This window comes from Mobula birostris, chromosome 10 (assembly GCF_030028105.1).
Source record: "Mobula birostris isolate sMobBir1 chromosome 10, sMobBir1.hap1, whole genome shotgun sequence".
Classification (NCBI taxonomy): domain Eukaryota; kingdom Metazoa; phylum Chordata; class Chondrichthyes; order Myliobatiformes; family Myliobatidae; genus Mobula; species Mobula birostris.
In genome coordinates this window covers 10,163,446-10,188,874 of record NC_092379.1, presented here as the reverse complement: position 1 = coordinate 10,188,874, position 25,429 = coordinate 10,163,446, and the positions used below count along the sequence as shown (strand labels likewise).

The following is a 25,429-nucleotide window of genomic DNA, read 5'->3' as shown; positions in this document are numbered from 1 at the left end:
TTCCTCCAGCATTTTGTGTGTGTTGCTTTGGATTTCCAGCGTCTGCAGAATCTCTTGTGTTTGTAACTGAACTCACCTTCCTCAGTCTGCAGGAAATTCAAGGGAAACCTCTTCACCCGCAGAGTGGTGACCATTTGGAACCCATCGCCACAGGGAAAGGGAGAGGCCGACAGCGAGGATGGATTTAAAAGGGTTACCGTGGCACAGAAACCAGCTGGGCTGGGTCAACTCCCCGCTGTACACTGGGTGCTTTGTAGATTCACTGAGTACAGGTCCACAATCCCTTATCCGAAATCCTTGGGGACAGTTGCATTTCGGAATTCAGAATTTTTCGGATTTCAGACCACCTCCCCGCGCCCCCCCCCCCCCGCCAATACAAAAAACACGTATGCTCCAGTCCCTTATTTAACCCGTCTTAGTGAGGTGGACTTTAGGACCGGGCGGTGCACCAAACCTACGCTCATCCTCCTGTATACTTTAAATCATCTCTAGATTACTTATAATACCTAATACAATGTAACTGCTATGTAAATAGTTGTTATACTGTATTGTTTAGGGAATAATATACAGCTTCAAACGAACCGAATCAAACACATGGTAAATGACTTATTGGAATAAATGTAGAACGTCACTGTCACTGTAAAACTTCAGTAACTTGCCCTTCTGTTTATTTAAATCATATACAGTGGTCGTTCCGACACTATTTTCTTCAGTAAGATGCCACACAGACACCCCACGATCAAGTTTCTGCAATAGCTCCACTTTCTGCGTTATTGATAATGATAGACGCTTCCTTCTCTTTTTCTCATTGTTACCCGTAGGGGTATCTGCCGCTCTTTTTGACATTTGCACAGCGAAATTAAACACAAAGTCAGCACTGAACACAAAATACCAGCGGACAGCAAATGCAGGTGTAACCAGTACGAGCGCTGAGCCACAACTGACGTCTGGCGGCCTCTGCTAGCGCTGCCACGTCACACCTGAGTGACATCAGCTGTCGGCGAAAAAAAAACTTCGGTTTTCGGAGCTTTTTGTACTTCAGAATTTCGGATAAAGGAATGTGCACCTGTACTTGAGAGCGAGTTTAAAATAGAATTTATTTATTAGTCACAGATGCTGAGAATTAAAATCCAGTCCCGTTACAGGTGACGATCAGCAGAGGAAACTCTCCCCTTGCCCAGTGACCAGGGTGGGGAACAGGGCATGACGAGTAGCAACAATAATTGTCTGACACCAGACAATAAGAGTCTGACGCCAACAGTCACTTTGAAGTTGGCTCTGGATTCAGCAACTGCGATGGTTAAGTATCCAGCATGCAGCTTATTTAAACTTTTTCCCCCGTGTGAACCTGCTGGTGTTTCACAAGGTTGGATGACTGAGTGAATCCTTTCCCGCATTTGGAGCAGGTGAACGGCCTCTCCCCGGTGTGCACTCGCAGGTGGGTCTGTAGGTGAGATAACTGGGTGAACCCCTTCCCGCAGTCAGAGCAGGTGAACGGCCGCTCCCCGGTGTGAACCCGCCGGTGCCTCTGCAGAACAGACGACTGGGTGAATCCCTTCCCGCAGACGGGGCAGATAAACGGCCTCTCCCCACTGTGAACTCGCTGGTGTTCCTGCAGGTGGGACGCCACAGTAAACCGCTTCTCACAGTCAGAGCAGTTGAACGGCCTCTCCCCGGAGTGAACTCGCTGGTGCCTCAGTACAGTAGATGAGGTACTGAATTTCTTCCCACAGTCCGAGCAGGTGAACGGCCTCTCCCCGGTGTGAACTCGCTGGTGACTCATCAGCTTGGACAGCTCAATGAATCCCTTCCCACACTCAGAGCAGGTGAACGGCTTCTCCCCGGTGTGAACGTGCTGGTGTTTCACCAGGCCACTCGAGAGGGTGAACCTCTTCCCGCACACGGGGCAGAAAAACGGCCGCTCCCCGGTGTGAACTCGCTGGTGCTTCTGCAGGTGGGTCGACTGTGCAAACGCCATCCCGCAGTCCGAGCAGGTGAACGGCCGCTCCCCGGTGTGAACCCGCTGGTGCATCATCAGGTTGGAGGAGTGAGCGAATCCCTTCCCGCACACGGGGCAGGCGAACGGTCTCTCCCCCGTGTGAATCCGCTCGTGGGTCAGCAGCCCAGATGACTGAGCAAATCCCTTGCCGCAGATGGGGCAGACAAAGGGCCTCTCCCCACTGTGAACTCGCTGGTGTGTCTTTAGGTGGGACGAATCGGTAAACGCCTTCCCGCAGTCTGAGCAGGTGAACAGCCTCTCCGCAGTGTGATCTGCCTGGTGACTCATCACGTGCAATAAGAGTGAATTCCTTCCGGCACACGGAACAGGTGAATCGTCCCTCTCCTGTGCAACCTCCCTGCTGTGCCTGCGGGTGAGGTAATTCAATGAATCCCGCCCACGGTGTCAGCAGGTGAGTAGCCCTCGCTGATGTCCCGCCAAGTGGGATGAATTAGTGACTCCTTTCCCGCACACGGAGCAGTCGACCGGGCTCTCTCCCGCGTCAACTCACCTCTATGTCAGTAGCTGGAACGATCGAGGGCCCCCCCTCCCACGCAGACAGCAGGTGAGGGGCCTCTCCGCAGTGCGAACTCACCGGTATATCTGTGGGTCAGCTGAGTGAGTGAATCCCCTCCCGCACTGAGAGGAGGCGAATTACTTCTCCCCGCTATCCCTTCTCTGACGATTCGAAGTTAGACGTCGTGAATCTCTTGCACAGTCAACGTGTCGTTGAAAACCCGACCTCTGGCGGACAAATGTTCTCAGCACCCCAGTTCCAGTGGGTCTCACTGAATTAAAACGGAACACTTCATTTCAGACACGGTGTGTTTTGTTAGTTGGGATGAGATCTCCAATGACCCACAACAGATATACTGGTGTTACAAGGGCTGGCTGGTGGTGTAGAGGCATGCACACCGGACTTCGAGGCGCGTGGTCCTGGGTTCGAATCCAGCCGGCTCCTTGCTGGTTTTCTATCCGTGCCGGGATGAGCGTTGGCCTCGTAAAAATGTTAAAGAAACCGCAAGGTTTGCTGTCCAAAGCACCACGGAGATAGGAAATATCTGATCACTCCTTCAGTAAATCTTCAGGTTGGTTCACGCAAATCTCACCCCTACACTCAGCACACGTTGGGGGTTCTCCTTGCTGCGGATGGCATGCTGCCTTCTCAAGCATCTCCTCCTCCACATTCAATGGTCCGTGGTATTCAAGTTCTGGAGACGCACTGTTGCATCCAAGATCCCTGCACAAAAATCCATTGCCGTTTCTAACCTGTAAAAGAAAAAATATAAAAGACATCAATGGGTGAACGACAGGGCTTCTAGATTAGATAATTTTAGTTGGTGAAACTCTCCTCACCTTCTAACTGGGCACAGTGGAGGCATTTCGACTGACCACCAACTTCTCTGGCTGTCTTTCTGTCTGTATCAAACTGATGATGGGCAGAAATGGCCTAATCTATGACTTCGCTCAGCCTGTCTCTCTCCTTTAGGATGATTTCAAGTCCTGCAACATGTCTCCCAGCGCTACAACGAGCACATAATGTTACATGGCTGCTCCTGGAGACTTACGGCTGACTCTGACCCTGGCGCCCCCGCTCCACCACCAGGTGAACTCACCGAGCCCGATGCCAGTTAGCACCTAGAAGAAGTGATTAGGTGTTCTCGATGGAGATCATTAACTTGTGGCACTTCTGTGATGTGAAAGCTATAGGTCACTTGTTACCCAGGACAATGTGTTTGATATCATTTTGTACACGGAATTAATGGGGCAAAACATTCTCACATGTGAAAGGTTAGAAGACCTTGAAGACAGGTATATGGAGGAATTTAAGGTGGGGGGGGTTATATGGGAGGCAGGGTTTGAGGGTTGGCACGACATTGTGGGCCGAAGGGCCTGTAAAGTGCTGTACTATTCTGTGTCCTAAAGGTGATTTTCTAGACAAATACTAAAGCTGAAACAAGGATTTATTTTCTATGTAGCACTAACTGACATTTTAATTGACTGGAAGGTAGACCCAGTGCCTTCTTTTCCAAAATTCAAAGTAAATTTATTTTCAAAGTACATATATGTCACCATATACAACCCTGAGATTCATTTCCCTGTGGGCATACTCAGCAAATCTATAGAATAGTAACTGTAACAGGATCAATGAAAGATCAACCAGAGTGCAGAAGACAACAAACTCTGCAAATGCAAATATAAATATAAATATAAATAAATAAGATATACGAGCAGAGTCAGGCCATTTGAGTCTGCTCCACAAATAACGACAACATTGAGATAACAGATAAAAAGTCCTTAAAGTGAGATAATTGGTTGTGGAAAATCGCAATATATGGACAAGTGAGTGTAGTTATCCCCTTTTGTTCAAAGAGCCTGGTGCTTCTTTGAGACCTCAATGTTCGCCTTGGGTTTTAACTGGGAACAATATCCATAACTCATTTCCCTGAAAGCTGCCTTCAAATTTCTTCATCCGAGATCCACATTATATTTTTCAAATCCTTTAAGCGCGATTGCTAGAGCTTGCCAGTCTCTAGGAGATCCGGGGATCTAACCGCTCCAATTCCCTCGTACTGCAATTCCGAGCACTTTCTGCGGACGGGGTGGAAAAGCAAGGGGTGTGAGCTAGCCATCTGGACACAAGCTGGGGTCTGATCAGCCCCGGCTGGGTCACCTGGAGGAGGTTGTATGATGTTGAAAAACCCGAAACACCCGATGATTCCAGGAACATCACTGAAGATGTGTCCAGAAGCATCAATAGATGTATGTACACAGCAGAAACGCGATTGCTAGAGCTTGCCAGTCTCCAGGAAAACTAGTGATCTAGCCGCTCCAATTCCCTCGTACTGCAATTCCGAGCACTTTCTGCAGACGGGATGGAAAAGCACTGGAGGGTCAACCATGGCTGCTTCGATACCCAGAAGGCAACAGGTTTCAGAAACCTGTCTATCAAACGCAGCGACAGCGCCTTCGCCCACCAACGGAAAACTTCCCGGGGCCCGGATATGTACCATGGACCAACGGAGAGGGGACGGAGGGCACCGTCCCAGCGGACTGGGCTACGACGTGCCGGAGCTCGTAGCAATGGTTCCCCCGATCGAGAGGCGAGCCCAGTGCTGATGAAACCGCGACCCAAAGCCCCACTCCTACCTGCCGCCGACCTTCCGCAGCTTTTCATCCGCCGGACGCATGCGCGCCGTTCGGCCAGCGGCTCCGCTCTCTGCGCATGCGTACTTGACCGGCCTGTCACCGCCGACGCGCAAGGACTTCTGGGTAGGAACCTGCGATTCCAAGTGTCTGACAGCGCAAACTGTCTTTTATTAAACAGACTAACAGTCTGTCAGTGATTTCGCGTGGGGAACGAAAAAGGCTCTCTTGAATTGAATTGACTTTATTTCTTACATCCTTCTCATACATCTTTACGTTACGTCTCCATCTGAATGTGCAATCGTAGTAATTTATAATACTGTATAATAAATAGAACAGTCAATGTAATATAGAGTACACTGAAATCAACGTGAGTTCATCAGTCTGATGGCCTGGTGGAAGAAGCTGTCCTGGAGCCTGTTGGTTCTGGCTTTTATGCTGCGGTACCGCTTCCCGGATGGTAGCAGCTGGAATAGATTGTGCTTCGGGTGACTCGGGTCCCCAATGATCCTACGGGCCCTTTTTACACACCTGTCCTTGTAAATGTCCTGAATCATGGGAAGTTCTCAACGAGGTGGCCTACAGGTAAGAAGTCATCTCTCTGACACAGTGGTGTCAAGAAAACAACCTCTCCCTCAATATCGCAAAAACAAAGGCGCTCTTGACACCACTGTGTCAGAGAGATGACTTCTTACCTGTAGGCCACCTCGTTATTGTTTGAGGTAAGGCCGATCAATGTAGTGTCGTCAGCAAATTCAATTGGCAGAATGGGCTGTGGGTGGCGATACAGCTATGGGTATACAGGGAGTAAAGGAGAGGACTTAGTACACAGCCCTGAGGGGCTCCTGTATTGAGAGTCAGAGAGTTGGAGGTGAGGGAGCCCACTCTTACACCCTGCTGGCAATCTGACAGGAAGCCCAGGATCCAGCTGCACAAGGCAGGGTCAAGGCTGAGTTCTCTGAGTTTCTTGTCGAGTCTGGATGGAACTATGGTGTTGAATGATGAACTGTAGTCCAAGAGCAACATTCTCACATAAGTAGCAACAGGAATTCTGCAGATGCTGGAAATTCAAGCAACACACATCAAAGTTGCTGGTAAACGCAGCAGGCCAGGCAGCATCTATTGGAAGAGTTTCAGTCGACGTTTCAGGCCGAGACCCTTCATCAGGACTAACTGAAGGAAGAGTAGTAAGAGATTTGAAAGTTGGAGGAGGAGGGGGAGATCCAAAATGATAGGAGAAGACAGGAGGGGGAGGGATGGAGCCAAAAGTTGGAGAGGTGATTGGCAAAGGGGATATGAGAGGATCATGGGACAGGAGATCTGGGGAGAAAGATGGGGTGGGGGGAAAACAGAGGATGGGCAAGGGGTATAGTCAGAGGGACAGAGGGAGAAAAAGGAGAGTGAGAGAAAGAATGTATGTATAAAAATAAATAACGTATGGGGTACTAGGGGGAGATGGGGCACTAGTGGAAGTTAGAGAAGTCGATGTTCATGCCATCAGGTTGGAGGCTACCCAGATGGAATATAAGATGTTGTTCCTCCAACCTGAGTGTGGCTTCATCTTTACAGTAGAGGAGGCCGTGGATAGACATGTCAGAATGGGAATGGGACGTGGAATTAAAATATGTGGCCACTGGGAGATCTTGCTTTCTCTGGCGGACAGAGCGTAGGTGTTCAGCGAAACGGTCTCCCTGTCTGCGTCGGGTCTCGCCAATATATAAAAGGCCACATCGGGAGCACTGGATGCAGTATATCACCCCAGCCGACTCACAGGTGAAGTGTCGCCTCACCTGGAAGGACTGTCTCAGTTAGTCCTGACAATGGGTCTCGGCCTGAAACGTCGACTGAAACTCTTCCAATAGATGCTGCCTGGCCTGCTGCGTTTACCAGCAACTTTGATTGTGTTTCTCACATAAGCATCCTTCTTCTCCAGATGTGTAAGGACAGTATGTAGAGCTGTGGCTTTTGCATCGTCTGTTGATCAGTGAATTGTAGGGGGTAGCAAGCTGCAGATGTAATCCTTGACCAGACTCTCAAAACATTTGCTTATTCTTGAGGTGATTTGGACAGGACACCAGTCGTTCAAGCATGTTACCTTGGTCTCTTTTGGTACAGGGTCATTGGTGGATAATTTGAAGCAGAAGGGCACTCTACACTGGAAGAGGGAGAGATTAAAAATGTTTGTAAATACACCTGCCAGTTGTGCTGTGCACATCCTGAGTACTTGCCCTGGGGTGCCGTCCGGTCCTGCAGCCTTGCGACTGTCCACTCGTTGGAAACATCTGCGTCCCTCAGCCTCAGAGATGACCAGGTTGCAGGTTGTAGCGGTGGCTTTCCTCGGAGGCTCAGAGTTAGCGACATCGAACCCAAGTATGAAAGCAATTGAGCTCATCTGAGAGAGAGGCTGCAATGTTGGCAGCACCACAACGTTTGTCTTTGAAGTCTGCGATGGTATCCAGCCCTCGCCGCAAGTCACGTGTGCTATTCGTTGTGAATCTTGACTCAGTCTTTTCCCTATATTGTTGCTTCGCAGCCTTGATAGCTTTGCATAGATCTTAGCTGGTTTTCTGAGCTCTAGTTGATCTCCAGCGATGTAAGCTCAATGTCGCGCTGTAAATGTGTCAGTACCTCCAGTTGAACTCTGTCTTTCTGTGTGCTTCCCCCAGCTGTAGTTTTGTATTGCCATGTGCTCCTGTCCCCACTCCTGCTCTACTCCGGCCCCTGTATCACTGAGTACTCCGTCTCTCACCTGTTTCTCATTATTACCTGTGTTGCTGCCAGCTGTGTCTCATTGTGTTCCACCTATCATCTGCCTCGCTGTTTGTTGCTCGGTGTATTTCCATCCTGTGCTTAATATCAACGGTATTTGTCGTGAAAATTTGTTAACTTAGCAGCAGCAGTAAAATCAATCTGTTTGTTGCCAGATTGTGTCGGTGAATTTTCCGGAGCCTTTCTAGCATTCGTATCTGAACTCTGTCTGTCTGAATATCAACTCTGCCTGTTTCCTGATTCAGATTTTTGGATTTCTCTGGATGTTTTGATCTCTGCCTGAACTTTGACGCTGACTTTGTTTGCACCCTGGGATTTGTTACTTAATCTCACTGTGTGCACAGTGCTGGGTCTGTGACTGGATCCGTGCTCCAGCGTCCTGACAAAGTGCTGCTGGCACGGAACTATTGAGCCAGGGTTTCTGGTTCGCGAAGACCCTGACCGATCTCTGGGGGACAATATTGTCGATGTGCTTCCGGATGAAGCACGTGACTCCATCCGTGAACTCGGAGACATCCTCATCGTGGAAGACATTCCAGTCGACGTCAGCGAAGTAGTCCTGCACCGTTGAGGCTGGCTGGTCGGACCAACAGTGGACGGTTTCAACTACGGCCGCCTCTTGTTTCAGATTCTGTCTGAACGTTGGCAGAAGCAGGATTGAGAGTGATCTGATTTTCCAAAAGCTGATCGAGGGAGAGCTTTGTAAGCGTTGCGGAGGGAATGTAACAGTGGTCAAGTGTGTTATCGCCACGAGTGCTCACCTGGATGTGCTGACAAAACGTCGGAGAGACTCTCTTCAGCGACGCTCGATTAAAGTCACCGGCGACGATGAAGGCAGCCTCTGGATGTGCAGTCTCCAGCGTGTTGATGGTTCTATGCGCTCGTCTTTGTGTGAACCACAAGGATTGGTGAGATCTTAACCAAATCTTTCTCCACAGAAGCGTCTCAGAATCAGATTTAATATCAACGGTACTTGTCGTGGAAATTTGTCAACTTAGCAGCAGCAGTAAAATTAATAATAACAGAGAAAAAACGTGAATTACAGTAAATATATATAATAAATTATATTAGTAGCGCAGAAAGAAAAGTAGTGAGGTGGTGTTCATTGGTTCAATGTCCATTCGGAAATCGGATGGCAGAGGGGAAGAAGCTGTTCCTGAATCATTGAGTGTGTGTTTTCTGGCTCCTGTACCTCCACTTTGACAGTAGCAATGAGAAGAGGGTGTGTGCTGGGTTTCAGATTCAGATGTAAACATCTCTGAGGATGTTTCCTGGGCCCAGCGTATCGGTGCGGCCACAAAGCAGGCGCGATGGCGGCTGTATTTCATTTGGAGTTTGAGGAGATTTGGTCTGTCACCAAAGACACTCGCAGATCTCCGCAGACGTGCTGTGGGGAGCATTCTGACCGGCCGCATCGCTGGCTGGTATGGGGGGAGGGGGGCAGCTACTGCACAGGATCGAAGCGAGCTGCAGAGAGTTGTAAACTCGAGTCAGCTCCATCATGGGCACCAGCCTCCCTAGTATCCAGGACATCTTCAAGAAGCAATGCCTCAGAAAGGAGGCATCCATCATTAAGGACCCCCATCACCCAGGACATGCCCTCTTCTCACTGCTACCATCAGGGAGGAGGTACAGGAGCCTGAAGGCACACACTCAGCGATTCAGGACAACACCCACAACACGCTGGAGGAACTCAGCAGGTCGGGCAGCATCAGTGAAAAAGATCGGTCGACGTTTCGGGCCAAAACCCTTCGTTAGGCCGGTGAGTCCTGACGAAGGGTTCCGGCCCGAAACGTCCGCCGATCTTTTCCACGGATGTTGCCCGACCTGCTGAGTTCCTCCAGCGTGTTGTGAGTGTTGCTTTGCCCCCAGCATCTGCAGAGTATTTTGTGTGTCAGTGATTCAGGAACAGCTTCTTCCCCTCTGCCATCTGATCTCTGAATGGACATTGAACCCGTGAACACTACCTCAACACTTTTTTATTTCTATTTTTGCACCTCTTATTTAATATATACTGCAATTCAGTTCTTTTTTCTATTATTACTGCTGCTGGAAAGACAACAGATTTCAAAACGCATGCCGGTGATTTTAAACCTGATTCGGAGAGGCCGGACGGGAGAGCCGCTACGTCCCAGCTCTGCTCGTAAGTGGCTCACAGCTGTGAGTGACGCTGAAGTAGCATTGCGCTGTAGGACGCGGAATAAAGGCCAGAGGGGCGCACATCTTGTCACGTCTTATTAAATAAGTAGCGCAAAAAGAAAAGTCGTGAGGTTGTGTTCACAGGTTCAATGTCCATTCAGAAATCGGATGGCAGAGGGGAAGAGGCTGTTCCTGAATTGTTGAGTGTGTGTCTTCAGGCTTCTGAATGTCCAACTCCAACTGAATAAAAAAAACATCCAGCGAGTGGATTTAACAAGGTGTTTTTGCTCACAGAACAGCCACTCGCTGGATTTTTTTGTTCGTTTTTGGCACCATTCTTTGTAAACTCCGGAGTCTGTTGTGCATAAAAATCCCAGGAGATCAGCAGTTTCTGAGATACTCAAATCACCCTGAGGGGGGGGGGGGGACCTAATCAATTAGCTTGTTTATTTTGGCTTTTTTCTCGAAGAGCTGCCGGACGCGCGCCGGTGAGCTCCAGCTAGCACTGCACCCCTGGTTACAACCCTCTCCCGTTCTAGTTCTGCACTTTAACTCCCTGCCCATGGGAGCAGCAGGTTGTGTCATGTGTTGGGGCGAAAGAGGCAGTGGGGAGGGAGGGTGCTATCTCCGCACCCCCGTGGGGGCAGTGAGGGTCCGAGCTTCTTAACGGGGCCAGAGATAGCATCAGTCGGGAATCCTGACGGCAGTGGAGGGGAAGATAATTTACTGGGAAGAAAGACATCAGTGTGCCACGTCCACGAACAGGTTGGATGGGCTGATCAGCCATCTCCCGTCCAGTGACGTCAGTCGGGCATGTGGCTGGGACGGGTTAGTTGTCCCTCCTTCACCTGATCCGGGTTGGCTTCCCGTCTCGCTTGGGCCAGAGCGATCTGGGAGCTCCAGCCGGATGGAGAAAGTAATTCCCGGGAAGGGAATAACCTGCAGGGCCAGAAGGGATGCACGGCCAGAGGTGGCGTGGGGGTTGGGGAGGAGACCGGACAGAACAGCCCTCATCCATGCTAACTACCCTGCTCCTGTAGGTAGTTCAACTGGAATTAGTAAAGTTATCTTTTCAAATAGGTTTATTAACTGAATACCAGGGAGCAGGAAGCGCAGAATCAAATATCGCTCTGATGATTGTACGTTCTAGTATCAATTGTTTGGCGACAATAAAGTATAAAGTATCATCCCTACTATCAACCTATCAACATTCTGGGGGTTACCATTGACAGGATACTGAACTGGTCTAGCCATATAAACACTGTGGCTACCAGAGCAGGTCAAAGGCCAGGAATCCTGTGATTTGTAGCTCACCTCCTGACTCCCCAAAGCCTGCCCACCATCTACAAGCCTCAGGTCAGGAGCGTAATGGAATACTCACCACTCACCTGGATGAGTGCAGCTCCATCAACACTCAAAAAGCTTGACACCATCCAGTACGAGGCAGCCCACTTGATTGGTACCCCTTCCACAAGCATCCAATCCCTCCACCATCGACCAACAGTTGCAGCAGTGTGAACTGTCTACAAGGTGCACTGCAACATCACACCAAAGTTCCTAAGGCAGCACCTTTCAGACCCACGACCACTACCATCTAGAAGGCTGAGAACAGTAGATACCTGGGAACACCACCACTTGGAAACCCCCCTCCAAGTCACTCACCATCCTGACTCGGAAACACACCGCCGTTCCTTCATTGTCGCTGGGTCAGAATCATGGAAACCCCTCCCTAACAGCACTGTGGGTGTACCTACACCTCAGGGACTGTAGTGGGTCAAGAAGGCAGCTCATCACCACCTCAAGGGCAACTACGGATGGGCAATAAATGCTGGCTTAGCTGGTAACGCCCTCATCCCGTAAATGAATAAATAAAACTGAGGTAACACACATCAAAGTTGCTGGTGAACGCAGCAGGCCAGGCAGCATCTCTAGGAAGAGGTACAGTCGACGTTTCAGGCCGAGATCCTTTGTCAGGGCTAACTGAAGGAAGAGTTAGTAAGAGATTTGAAAGTGGGAGGCGGAGGGGGAGGGGGAGATCCGAAATGATAGGAGAAGACAGGAGGGGGAGGGATGGAGCCAAGAGCTGGACAGGTGATTGGCAAAAGAGATATGAGAGGATCATGGGACAGGAGGTCCAGGGAGAAGGAAAAGGGGGGGGGGACCCAGAGGATGGGTAAGGGGTATAGTCAGAGGGACAGAGGGTGAAAAAGGAGAGTGAGAGAACGAATGTGTGTATATAAACAAATAACGGATGGGGTACGAGGGGGAGGTGGGGCATTAGCGGAAGTTTGAAAAGTCAATGTTCATGCCATCAGGTTGGAGACTACCCAGATGGAATATAAGGTGTTGTTCCTCCAACCTGAGTGTGGCTTCATCTTTACAGTAGAGGCCGTGGATAGACATATCAGAATGGGAATGGGATGTGGAATTAAAATGTGTGGCCACTGGGAGATCCTGCTTTCTCTGGCGGACAGAGCGTAGGTGTTCAGCGAAATGGTCTCCCAGTCTGCGTCGGGTCTGGCCAATATATAGAAGTCCACATTGGGAGCACCGGACGCAGTATATCACCCCAGCCGACTCACAGGTGAAGTGTCGCCTCACCTGGAAGGACTGTTGGGTCCCTGAATGGTGGTGAGGGAGGAAGTGTAAGGGCATGTGTAGCACTTGTTCCACTTACAAGGATAAGTGCCAGGAGGGAGATCAGTGGGGAGGGATGGGGGGTATGAATGGACAAGGGAGTCGTGTAGGGAGAACTGACGCCTGTTGGTAATGAAAGTAATTGACCAACGAGTCCCAATTCAAAGATAGCACATAGGTTGGTGTTTAAGCATAACAGCATGGGCACTGGTTTGTGACTGTGTCGGTGCTGGCCTCATTGTGGGCACTCATTGTGCGGAGCCGTGTGCAGGAGCCTTGCACGAGTGCTCACAAGGGACTGTCCATCTGTGTGCACACGGGACTTCCACGCACACGCCTATATGAATGCATATATACATGAGATCTGCACGGTGGGGGGAGGGTGGTGAGCATTACACCACACCGTGTGTGTGTGCATTACGCGAGCATGAGAGTGAGCGTGTGTACGTGCAGAGTGTGTCACACGGTGGCATACAGCCACACCTGCCTTCTGACTGCACCCGAGTGCTCACTTTTTTTTAACAAACTATAATTTATTCAAGATAAAATTATTTACAATAAACCATTCAATGACTCTTAATCCTTTACAAACCTTACCATTGTATTTTATACATTTCCACACTTTCAGCCGCTCACGTAGCACTCTGTTGGTTCATCTTTGTCCACCTTTGTTGAGGGGTATACTCCCCACCACCCGACACCTCCCACTCCCGTGGGCGAAGAACCCTAAAACATGGTTCTTCCCTACTGGGCCCTTGCAGTGGCTGCACCAAGTTTCAGCGCGTTCCTCAGCACTTACTCCTGCAGCCAGGAATGTGCCAGTCGGCAGCATTCTGCCACGGACATCTCCATGTGCTGGTAGACCATCAGGTTTTGGGCCGACCAAAGGGCGTCTTTCACCGAGTTGATGATCTGCCAACAGCACTGGATGTTGGTCTCTGTGTGCATCCCCGGGAACAGCCCGTAGATCAAAGAGTCCTCTGTTACGAGCGCTCACTTACACGGGCAAATATGTAGCCCATCGTGTGTGAGAAAACATCTTTACTGAACCTGCTGTGTCAGGTACCCGAATAGTATCACTGTACTGTTGTGGCAAACTCCACAGTCTATTCCCAGCAGCACATAAGGAGTGTTTCCGGTATTTGAATGAGTTCCTATTTTAACAAACAAGTTTGCACTCTTTTCAGTGTAGAGGAAAGGTATTCACAATGGGCTTTCCTGACTCCTTCTCCCTTTACTTCTGTCTTGAAGAGTTTTGACTTCTGTTTGAAGGATCAACAACAGTTATTTTGTTACTACAAAGGAAAACTGCTAACGACTTCGATGAACTGAAGACAATTTACAAGATTTATCTCCAAAGTTCAAACTTCAAGACAATGTATGGTTGTTCCCTTATTCAAGAAAGGGAGTAGAGATAGCCCAGGAAATTATAGACCAGTGAGTCTTACTTCAGTGGTTGGTAAACTGATGGAAAAGATCCAGAGAGGCAGGATTTATGAACATTTGGAGGGGCATAATATGATTAGGAATAGTCAGCATGGCTTTGTCAAAGGCAAGTCGTGCCTTACGAGCCTGATTTAATTTTTTGATGATGTGACTAAACACATTGATGAAGGTAGAGCAGTACGTGTAGTGTATATGGATTTCAGCAAGGCATTTGATAAGGTACCCCATGCAAGGCTTATTGAGAAGGTAAGGATGCACCTTGCTTTGTGGATCCAGAAGTGGCCTGCTAACAGAAGGCAAAGAGTGGTTGTAGACAGGTCATATTCTGCATGGAGGCCGGTGACCAGTGGTGTGCCTCAGGGATCTGTTCTAGGACCCCTTCTCTTCGTGATTTTTATAAATGACCTGGATAAGGAAGTGGAAGTATGGTTTAGTAAAGCTGCTGATGACACAAAGGTTGGGTGTGTTGTGGATAGTGTGGAGGGTTGTCAGAGGTTACAGCAGGACACCGATGGGATGCAAAACTGGGCTGAGAAGTGGCAGATGGAGTTCAACCCAGATAAGTGTGAGGTGGTTCATTTTGGTAGGTCAAATATGATGGCAGAATATAGTATTAATGGTAAGACTCTTGGCAGTGTGGAGGATCAAAGGGATCTTGGGGTCTGAGTCCATAGGACACTCAAAGCTGCTGTGCAGGTTGACTCTGTGGTTAAGAAGGCATATGGTGCATTGGCCTTCACCAACCGTGGGATTGAGCTTAAAAGCCGAGAGGTAATGTTGCAGCTATATAGGAACCTGGTCAGACCCCACTTGGAGTACTGTGCTCAGTTCTGGTCGCCTCACTACAGGAAGGATGTGGAAACTATAGAAGGGTGCAGAGGATGTTGCCTGGATTGGGGAGTGTGCCTTATAAGAATAGGTTGAGTGAACTCAGCCTTTTCTCCTTGGAGCAACAGAGGATGAGAGGTGACCTGATAGAGGTGTATAAGATGATGAGAGGCATTGATCGTGTGGATAGTCAGAGGCTTTTACCCCAGGGCTGAAATGGCTAACACAAGAGGGTACCGTTTAAAGGTGCTTGGAAGCAGGTACAGAGGAGATGTTAGGGGTAAGTTTTTTTTTACGCAGAGAGTGGTGAGAATGTGGAATGGGCTGCTGGTGATGGTGGTGGAGGCGGATACGATGGGGTCTTTTAAGATGCTCCTGGTTAGGTACATGGAGCTTAGAAACATAGAGGGCTTTGGGTAACCCTAGGTAACTTCTAAAGTAAGTACATGTTCGGTACAGTATTGTGCTGTAGGTTTTCTATGTTTCTAATGTAAGTATATCTCATCATATACTACTTTGAGACCCTCCGATGGTCAGGGTCAGCCATGGCTATTGCATGCTATCTGTCTACGTGATAAGCAAGTCAGGACAGTATGATATGGTGAACAAGCTGTTGCCCATGCAGCAGACTCCCACTCTCCACGCAGCTGATGAATCCAAAGGAATGGCAGAGACCAACACAGTTTGGCATCGGAGCCGTTGCAAGAGTTGCCAGTCAACGTTGAACTCACTGCCTTGGTATATGTAGAGCAGTTCATGTTTGAAGCCTTCCCCAGTTATACTCCCCAACTCTTCCTCCACTACACTGACAACTGCATTGGTGCTGCTTCATGCTCCCATGCTGAGCTCATCTATTTCATCAACTTTGCCTCCAACTTCTACCCTGCTCTTAAATTCATTTGGTCCGTCTCTGACACCTCCCTCCCCTCTCTTGATCTATTTCACTCCATCCCTGGAGACAGGCTGCCAACTGACATCTTTTATAAACCTACTCAATTATACCTCTTCCCACCCTATCTCCTGTAAAAATGCTATTTTCTTTTCTCATTTTCCTCACCTCCGGAGCATCTTTCCCAGGACACGACATTGAAGATTTTCTTATTCTTTCCTCCACCACTGATGCTGCCCTCACCCCTGCTCACCCCATCTTCTCACCGCCTTAAGGGTGATAGTGTTCCTCTTGTCCTTACCTACCACCCCATCAGCTTCTGCATCGAACACATTATCCGCTTCTACACCAGCAGGCACAGGAAGAGCTTCTTCCCTGAGGCTGTGACCCTGCTGAACCTCACATCACAGCGCTAAGCAGTATTGCACCCATATTGTACTGTCTCAGTGCTTTTATATTTGTGTGCTGTAGCACTTACTTTTTATTCACAGTTATTTTGTAAATAACACTATTCTTTGCATTTCTGGTCAGAAGCTAACTGCATTTCATTGGCTCTGTATCTGTACTCAGCACAATGACAATAAAGTTGAATCTAATCGAATCTAATCTAATTATCCTCTGCAATTTCCACAGGAAATGCTCCCTCTGTGATTCCCTTGTCCCTTCCCCACTCACACTAATCTGCCTCCTGGCTACACCTGCCCATTCAGGGCCCCACACAGTCCTTCAGGGTGAGGCAAGACTTCACCTGTGAATCTGCTGGGGTCATCTATTGTGTCTGATGCGGCCTCCTCTACATTCTGAGACCCGTTGTACGTCAAGGATCACTTCGTCGAGCACCCCCGCACTATCCGCCACAAGCAGGACTTCCCGGTCGCCAAACATTGTAATCCCAATTCCCTTTCCCAATCCTCTTGTGCCAAGAAGAGGCTTCCCTCAGGGTGGAGGAGCAGCAGCTTATACTCCATCTGTGTAGCCTCTGACCTAATGGCATGAATATCGATTTCTCTTTCCGATAATTAAATCCTACCTTCTCCTTTCTCTATTTCCCTCTGACCTTTCACCTCTTCTCACTGCCTATTACCTCCCCCTGGGTCCCCTCTCCTTCCCTTTCTCCTATGGTCAACTCTCCTCTCCTATCAGATTCCTTCCTCTCCAGTCCTTTACCTTACTCACCCACCTGGCTTCACCTGTCATGTTCGAGCCAGCCTCTTTCCCCTCCCCCCCCACCTTTTTTTTCTGGTATCTTCCCTCTTACTTCTAACTCCTGACGAAGGGTCTTAGCCCAAATCGTCGACTGTCTATTCATTCCCATAAATGCTGCCTGACCTGCTGAGTTCCTCCAGCATTTTGTGTGTGTTGCCTTAGATCATAGTTCAAGATCGATTGTCATTCAACCGTACATGAATTCCCATGAATACAGTGTTACTCCGGGGCCAAGGTGCAAAACACAATACCAACAGTCATACACAGCACAAAGTACATACAAGATATCGGTAAGATGAAGTCACACAAAAAAAAAAGTCCAAGACCCTTAGTCCATGAATGTTGCAGAAATCTGCAGTCGAGCACAATACGGCTAATCTGTCTTAATGGTTTCCTCTTCCTGATTCCCTCTTTCCCAAACCGGACAATTTTTGTACCATCTATAAGTTACTGTATCACGCTCCTCAGATTTACGCTTAAATCATGAATATGCATTACTGAAAGCAAGCTGTGGGAAGTCCCACTAGGGACAGCCTTTCAGTCAAAAGAATACTTTTCAATGGTTAGTTTTGTTTCCTGATAATTGACCTACTTTGTATTCAAACAACAGGAATTCTGCAGGTGTTGGAAATTCAAGCCACACACATCAAAGTTGCTGGTGAACGCAGCAGGCCAGGCAGCATCTCTAGGAAGAGGTACAGTCGATGTTTCAGGCCCAGACCCTTCATCAGGACTAACTGAAAGAAGAGCTAGTAAGAGATTTGAAAATGGGAGGGGGAGGGGGAGATCCAAAATGATAGGAGAAGACAGGAGGGGGAGGGATGGAGCCAAGAGCTGGACAGGTGATTGGCAAAAGGGATATGAGAGGATCATGGGACAGGAGGTCCGGGGAGAAAGACAAGGGGGAGGGGGGAACCCAGAGGATGGGCAAGGGGTATAGTGAGAGGGACATAGGGAGAAAAAGGAGAGTGAGAGAAAGAATGTGTGTATAAAAATAAATAACAGATGGGGTACGAGGGGGAGGTGGGGCATTAGCGGAAGTTAGAGAAGTCAATGTTCATGCCATCAGGTTGGAGGCTACCCAGATGGAATATAAGGTGTTGTTCCTCCAACCTGAGTGTGGCTTCATCTTTACAGTAGAGGAGGCCGTGGATAGACATATCAGAATGGGAATGGGATGTGGAATTAAAATGTGTGGCCACTGGGAGACACAAAGTGTGGCCACTTTGTATTCAATTTGAAATTGATCCCTGGATGTGTTTGAAATGCAGATGGGAGGACGGATGCAGTTGCCCTCCAAGGCATAGCTGAGATCTTGAAATGTAAACCTAAGGTTTTGCGACCCAGATCAAAATTACAGTTCAGAGTATATTGTGCCTGAAGAGCTTCTGATATATCTCTCAGACGGTTTTCTGCCAGTTGAAATGGGACATTGAAATCATGTCTTATGCCCAGAACCAGCTGATGTCTACACTTTTGTAGATAACGGGGATGGTTGAGACTGAGACCTAAAAGAATGTCCTGGGTCCAACTTCCTGTGAATTAAAGTGTCAATTAGAACTGAAGGTGTAAAAGGATCTCCTTGCATCATTTTTCGTTCTTTAGCAAATTGCCTTTGTTGAACATCGTCCGGATAGATGGGCAAAGGAAATGGCTGCATCTCAGAATCAGAATCAGGTTTATTATCACCGGCGTGTGACATGAAATTTGTTAACTTAGCAGCAGCAGTTCAATGCAACACATAATATAAAAGAGAAAAATTAAACATAAATAAAACAAAAATAATAAATAAATAAATAACAGCTATACGTAGATTGACGATTAAAAACATGCAAAAAACAGAAATAATATATATTAAAAAAGTGAGGTGGTGTCCAAGGGTTTAGTGTCCATTTAAGAATCGGATGGCAGAGGGGAAGAAGCTGTTCCTGAATCGCCGAGTGTGTGCCTTCAGGCTTCTGTATCTCCTACCTGATGGTAACAGTGAGAAAAGGGCATGTCCTGGGTGCTGGAGGTCCTTAATAATGGACGCCACCTTTCTGAGACACCGCTCCTTGAAGATGTCCTGGGTACTTTGTAGGCTGGTGCCCAAGATGGAGCTGACTACATTCACAACCCTCTGCAGCTTCTTTTGGTCCTGTGCAGTAGCCCCCCCCCCCATACCAGACAATGATACAGCCACTACCCTATCCTATCTTCAGAAGTTTTCAGATGACTCTGCCATAGTTGGATGCATCAGCAAGGGAGATGAGGCTGAGTACAGGGCTACGGTAGGAAACTTTGTCACATGGTGTGGGCAGAATTATCCGCAGCTTAATGTGAAAAAGACTAAGGAGCTGGTGGTAGACCTGAGGAGAGCTAAGGTACCGGTGACCCCTGTTTCCATCCAGGGGATCAGTGTGGACATGGTGGAGGATTACAAATACCTGGGGATACATATTGACAATAAACTGGACTGGTCTAAGAACACTGAGGCTGTCTACAAGAAGGGTCAGAGCTGTCTCTATTTCCTGAGGAGACTGAGGTCCTTTAACATCTGCCGGACGATGCTGAGGATGTTCTACGAGTCTGTGATGGCCAGTGCGATCATGTTTGCTGTTGTGTGCTGGGGCAGCAGGCTGAGGGTAGCAGACACTAACAGAATCAACAAACTCATTTGTAAGGCCAGTGATGTTGTGGGGATGGAACTGGACTCTCTGACGGTGGTGTCTGAAAAGAGGATGCTGTCCAAGTTGCATGCCATCTTGGACAATGTCTCCCATCCACTACATAATGTACTGGTTGGGCACAGGAGTACATTCAGCCAGAGACTCATTCCACCGAGATGCAGCACAGAGCGTCATAGGAAGTCATTCCTGCCTGTGGCCATCAAACTTTACAACTCCTCCCTTGGAGGGTCAGACACCCTGAGCCAATAGGCTGGTCCTGGACTTATTTCCTGGCATAATTTACATATTACTATTTAATTATTTATGGTTTTATTACTATTTATTATTTATGGTGCAACTGTAACGAAAACCAATTTCCCCTGGGATCAATGAAGTATGACTATGACTATGACTATCTGCCAGAGCCCCACATACCTCACCACACTAAACTCCACAACCTTATCTCCCAGCCTCACATCACCAGCCAGAAACCTGTCTGTCCGGCACTGGCTTAGAGGTGGCGTTATTCAGCAGACACCCCCACCCACCCGCCCCCCCATCACCCCGATGCAGGTCTCACGACACAATGAGGAGGAATGAATGGAGACTGCCCCAGGGTGCAGGTCCACACTGTGTCCGGAGCTTGCAGCAACTGCTCCTCACTGAAAGCGTTTGCAAGCACCACTCAGCCCTGCCAAGCCAGCCCCTGGTTTAACGCAGCGAGTTCCCACAAGCCATACACTCAATGTCGACAGGCATTGTGTGTGTGTGTCAAAAGTCAACATGATGCTTTTCTCTGTCAATCGGCCTCCAAAAAGGTCACGCCCCCTCCTCTCATCCCTGCACCTCATCTCGAGCTCGTACCCCTCCGATTGTCCGGAACCCCAGACCCTGCTCCTGCTCCATTGAATAATGGTTCCTCATTCCTCTTTCAGAAGTTCAGAGGACGGCCGGTTTAAGATGGTGCCGATGGATCGCAGCGACCTCTGGTGGTCAATGAATCAACGGGAAGCAACTAAACACTATAACAACAGGAATTCTGCAGATGCTGGAAATTCAAAGTTGTGCAGAATGTGGAGCCCCCTTTCCAGCAGGCTCATTCAGCTCCGCTGTCACAAGGATCGTTACAGAAATCTTTCCTACCAAATGCAATAAGCACATACAACAGTCCATCTCTGTGCGACAGGAGAACACACATCATAGCACAATAGTCTCTGTTTTATTCTCTCTCACGGTGGTGTCTGAAAAGAGGATGCTGTCTAAGTTGCATGCCATCTTGGACAATGTCTCCCATCCACTACATAATGTACTGGGTGGGCACAGGAGTACATTCAGCCAGAGACTCATTCCACTGAGATGCAGCACAGAGTGTCATAGGAAGTCATTCCTGCCTGTGGCCATCAAACTTTACAACTCCTCCCTTGGAGGGTCAGACACCCTGAGCCAATAGGCTGGTCCTGGACTCATTTCCTGGCATAATTTACATATTACTATTTAACTATTTATGGTTTTATTACTATTTAATTATTTATGGTGCAACTGTAACGAAAACTAATTTCCCCCGGGATCAGTAAAGTATGACTATGATTAATTTGTACATTATTATTGCACATTAGCAAATTGTTATTGTGTATATTATTATTCTGTACTTTATTATTAATATTATTATATTTATTATTATTGATGTGTTTTTAAATGTTGCTGCTGTAATGAAATAATTTCCCATTCGGGATCAATAAAGTTTCTATTATTATTGTTAGTATTATTATGTTTGTGACACCTAATTTGGAGTATTGTGTGGGGATCAGAACTGGTCAACATACTCCAAGTGCGGTCTGACCAAGGCCTTACAAAGGCTCAGCATTACCGCCTTAATTTTATATTCTAGACCTCTTGTAAGGAAATCTAGCATTGCATTTGCCTTCCTTACCACTGAATCAACCAGCAGGTTAACCTTTAGGGAATCCTGCAGGACTCCCAAGTTAGAAAATAGCCTTCATTCCTCCTACCAAAGTGCATGACCATATACTTCCCTGCACTATATTCCATCTACTTCTTCTCCAGCCTCCGAAGAGAATGGTCCAAATCTGTCTAAGTCCATAAGACCATAAGACAAAGGAGCTGAAGTCGGCCATTCGGCCCATCAAGTCTGCTCCACCATTTTATCATGAGCTGATCCATTCCCCCATTTAGTCCCACTCCCCTGCCTTCTCACCATAACCTTTGATGCCCTGGCTACTCAGGTACCTATCAATCTCTGCCTTAAATACACCCAATGACTTGGCCTCCACTGCCGCCCGTGGCAACAAATTCCACAGATTCACCACCCTCTGGCTAAGAAAAAATTCTTCGCATCTCTGTTCTGAATGGGCGCCCTTCAATCCTTAAGTCATGCCCTCTCATACTAGACTCCCCCATCATGGGAAACAACCTTGCCACATCCACCCTGTCCATAAGTCACTCTGCTGACTCCCTGCTTCCTCAAAGCGACATGCCCCACCACCTATCTTCATTTTGTCCACACAGCCATCAATTCTGTCATCCAAATCATTGATATATAACATGAAAAGAAGCGGTCCCAACACTGACCCCTGTGGAACTTCACCAGTCTCCGCCAGCCAGCCAGAAGAGGCTCCCTTTATTCCCGGTCTTTCAATGGTTCCTGACCTGCTGTGTTGCTCCAGATTTCCATCATCTGCAGAACCTCATTTTTATAATGCCAATAGGGAGGTTAACCACCAATGTCATTCTTCCGACGGCCCCGAGATTAGAGGGGTGAGGAACATGTCAGACGTACAGTGACCTTCTCCTCCTCAGTCTGCAGAATGCTGTGCAGGTAATTCGAGGGAAAACTTCACTCACAGTCTGGTGCCTCCAAGTGGACTACAATCTTGTCATTGGTTTTGGAAGCTTGCCGGCCTCGCTGACGTGGAGAGCTCCATTGGCTGGAGTCAGGGCTTTATGCTTTGGCTCTTGGTAGGGTCACCCATGCCAAACAGGTCAAAGGGTAGAGGCCAGACTAAGAGGGGTCCACCGGTCCTCTGGGTTCAGCTCAGGGCTAACGACCCTGACTGGAAAAGCAAAGCTGTTAGAGAAACGGCAACGAAGAATCCTTCTACATCTGAGTGTGACGGTATTCCTGAGTCTCCAACCAGGACTTGCGTGACTGACAGCAGCGAAAACTGACAGCATACTACTGACAACGATGAAGGAAGCCAATCAGTGATGGAGGGTCTTCACTGCTGCCCTAAAAGCCAGTGGCATAACAGCCCGTAAGTCACAGAGTGGCAATTATTTGGGACATATCGCCATAGGGCCTTTGTGGAACGGAAAGACTGGCAGGGACCAGCGGACTGAGTTGGAGCCCTACTGGGCACTGGGTGTGTTATAGAGTCACTGAGTACCTGAGATGGAGTTTAAAATAGAACTGAATTATTAGTCCCAGATGCAGAATATGAAACCCCAGCCCCATTACAGGCGAACATCAGCAGAGGGAACTCCTCCCAAGCCCAGTGACCAGGGTGGAGCAGTGGGTGTGATGAGCAGCAGCGATAATTGCCGAGTTCGACACCGACACTCACTTTTGAACTTGCCCCTGGACTCAGCAGCTGTGACGGTGAAATATACAGCAGTCAGCTTGTTTAAACTTCTTCCGCAGTGTGCATCAGAGGGTTGAATCTGCTCCCACGTTCAGAGCGACGGTCTGCTTCTCCCCGTAATGAATGCGCTGGTGTCCAATCACGTTGGATGAGTTGAGTGAACCTCTTCCCACAGACAGGCAGATAAATGGCCTCTCCCCACCGTGAACTTGCTGGTGTGTCTGTGGGTGAGATGACCGAGTCCATGCCCCCTACTCAAAGTGAATCCATTGATGCATCACTGGGGAGGATGGCCGAGTGAATCGCTCCCCACATTCAGAGCACACTCTCCGGTGTGGACGCGCTGGTGTACCAGAAGTCGAGATGACCGAGTAACTCCATTCCCACACACAGAGCAGATAAGTGGTCTCTCCCCTCTGTGAACTCGCCAATGTGTCACAAGGCTGGACAACCTGGTGAATCGATTCCCACATTCAGAGCAGGTGAACGGCCTCTCCCCGGTGTGAACTCGCTGCTGTGCCAGCAGGTCAGATGGCCGATGAACCGCTTCCCGCACACGAAGCAGATAAACGATCTCCCCCCCCCGCGTGAATTCGCCGGTGTCTCTGCAGTCCAGACGAGCGAGGCTGGAGGTCTCCCAGAATCCCCACGTCTCACGCAATGAACACAGCACAGCCCCGGGAACTGTTCTCACTGCACTAACTGACGAAGAATGCAGAAAAATCAACTTACCTCACCCCCTAACACCGGTCCACTCACACAATGGCCTCTCCAAACATGGTAGGTCTCCCACCTGGCACTTATTCCTGCAAGCAGCCCCCGTACTACACCTGCCCTTACACCACCCCATGAGCCTCTGTACCCAACAGATTATCCTCCACAATTTCCGCCGTCTCCAAAGGGATCTTACCGTTAAACATATCTTTACCTCCCCCAACCCTTCCGCATTCTGCAGGGATTGCTCCCTCCGTGATTCCCTTGTCCATTCATCCCTCCCCACTGACGTCTCTCTGGCACTTATCCCTGCAAATGACCCAGGAGCCACAGTTGCCCATACAGCTCCTCCCTCACCTCCATTCAGTGCCAGGTTGGGCAACACTTCAACCACAGATCTTCTGGGGTTGCCTATTGTGTCCAGCGCTCCTAAATCGGCCTCCTCTACCTTGGTGAGGGCCATCATAAACTGGAGGGACGCTTTGTCGAGCATCTTCGCTTCATCCGCCGCAAGTGCGCCTTTCCGGTGGCCAAACATTTTAATTCCCATTCCCATTCCTGTTCTGACGTGTCGGTCCATGGCCTCCTCTTGTGCCATGGTGAGGCCTCCATCAGGATGTAGGATCAACACCTTATATTCCGTCTGGGTAGCCTCCAACCTGATGACATGAATATCAAGTTTTTCTTGCGGTAAACAAATCTACCCTCCCCCCCATTCCACACTCTGACCTTTAAACTCTTCTATCCGACCTATTACCTCAATACACAATAGGTGCAGGAGTAGGCCATTCGGCCCTTTGAGCCAGCACCGCCATTCACTGTGATCATGGCTGATCATCCACAATCAGTACCCTGTTCCTGCCTTTTCCCCATATCCCTTGACCCCGTTATCTTTAAGAGCTCTATCTAACTTCTTCTTGAAAGAATCCAGAGAATTGGCCTCCACTGCCTTCTGAGGCAGAGCATTCCACAGAACCACAACCCTCTGTGTGAAAAAGTTTTTCCTCAACTCCGTTCTAAATTGTCTACCCCTTATTCTTAAACCGTGGCCTCTGGTTCTGGACTCCCCCAACATCGGGAACATGTTTCTTGCCTCTCGCGTGTCCAATCCCTTAATAATTTTGTATGTTTCAATCAGATTCCCTCTCATCGTTCTAAATTCCAGTGTATACAAGCCCAGTCACTCCAATCTTTCAACATATGACATTCCCGCCATCCCGGGAATTAACCTCGTGAACCTACGCTGCACTCCCTCCATAGCAAGAATGTCCTTCCTCAAATCTGGAGACCAAAACTGCACACAATACTCCAGGTGGGGTCTCACCAGGGCCTTGTACAACTGCAGAAGGACCTCTTTGCTCCTATACTCAACTCCCTTTGTTATGAAGGCCAACATGCCATTAGCTTT

General features: G+C 48.6%; 1 protein-coding gene across 1 annotated transcript in view; it reads right to left on the bottom strand.

Annotated features, from left to right (window-relative positions):
• Positions 1 to 606: 606 nt before the first annotated feature.
• LOC140203809 (uncharacterized) overlaps positions 607 to 25,429 on the bottom strand; it is a 76,024-nt gene continuing 51,201 nt past the window's right edge. The window contains exon 4 of the mRNA XM_072269897.1: positions 607 to 2,107. Coding sequence (XP_072125998.1) covers positions 1,325 to 2,107 — 783 coding nt within the window. The 3' untranslated portion in view covers positions 607 to 1,324. The remainder of the gene's footprint in view (positions 2,108 to 25,429) is intronic.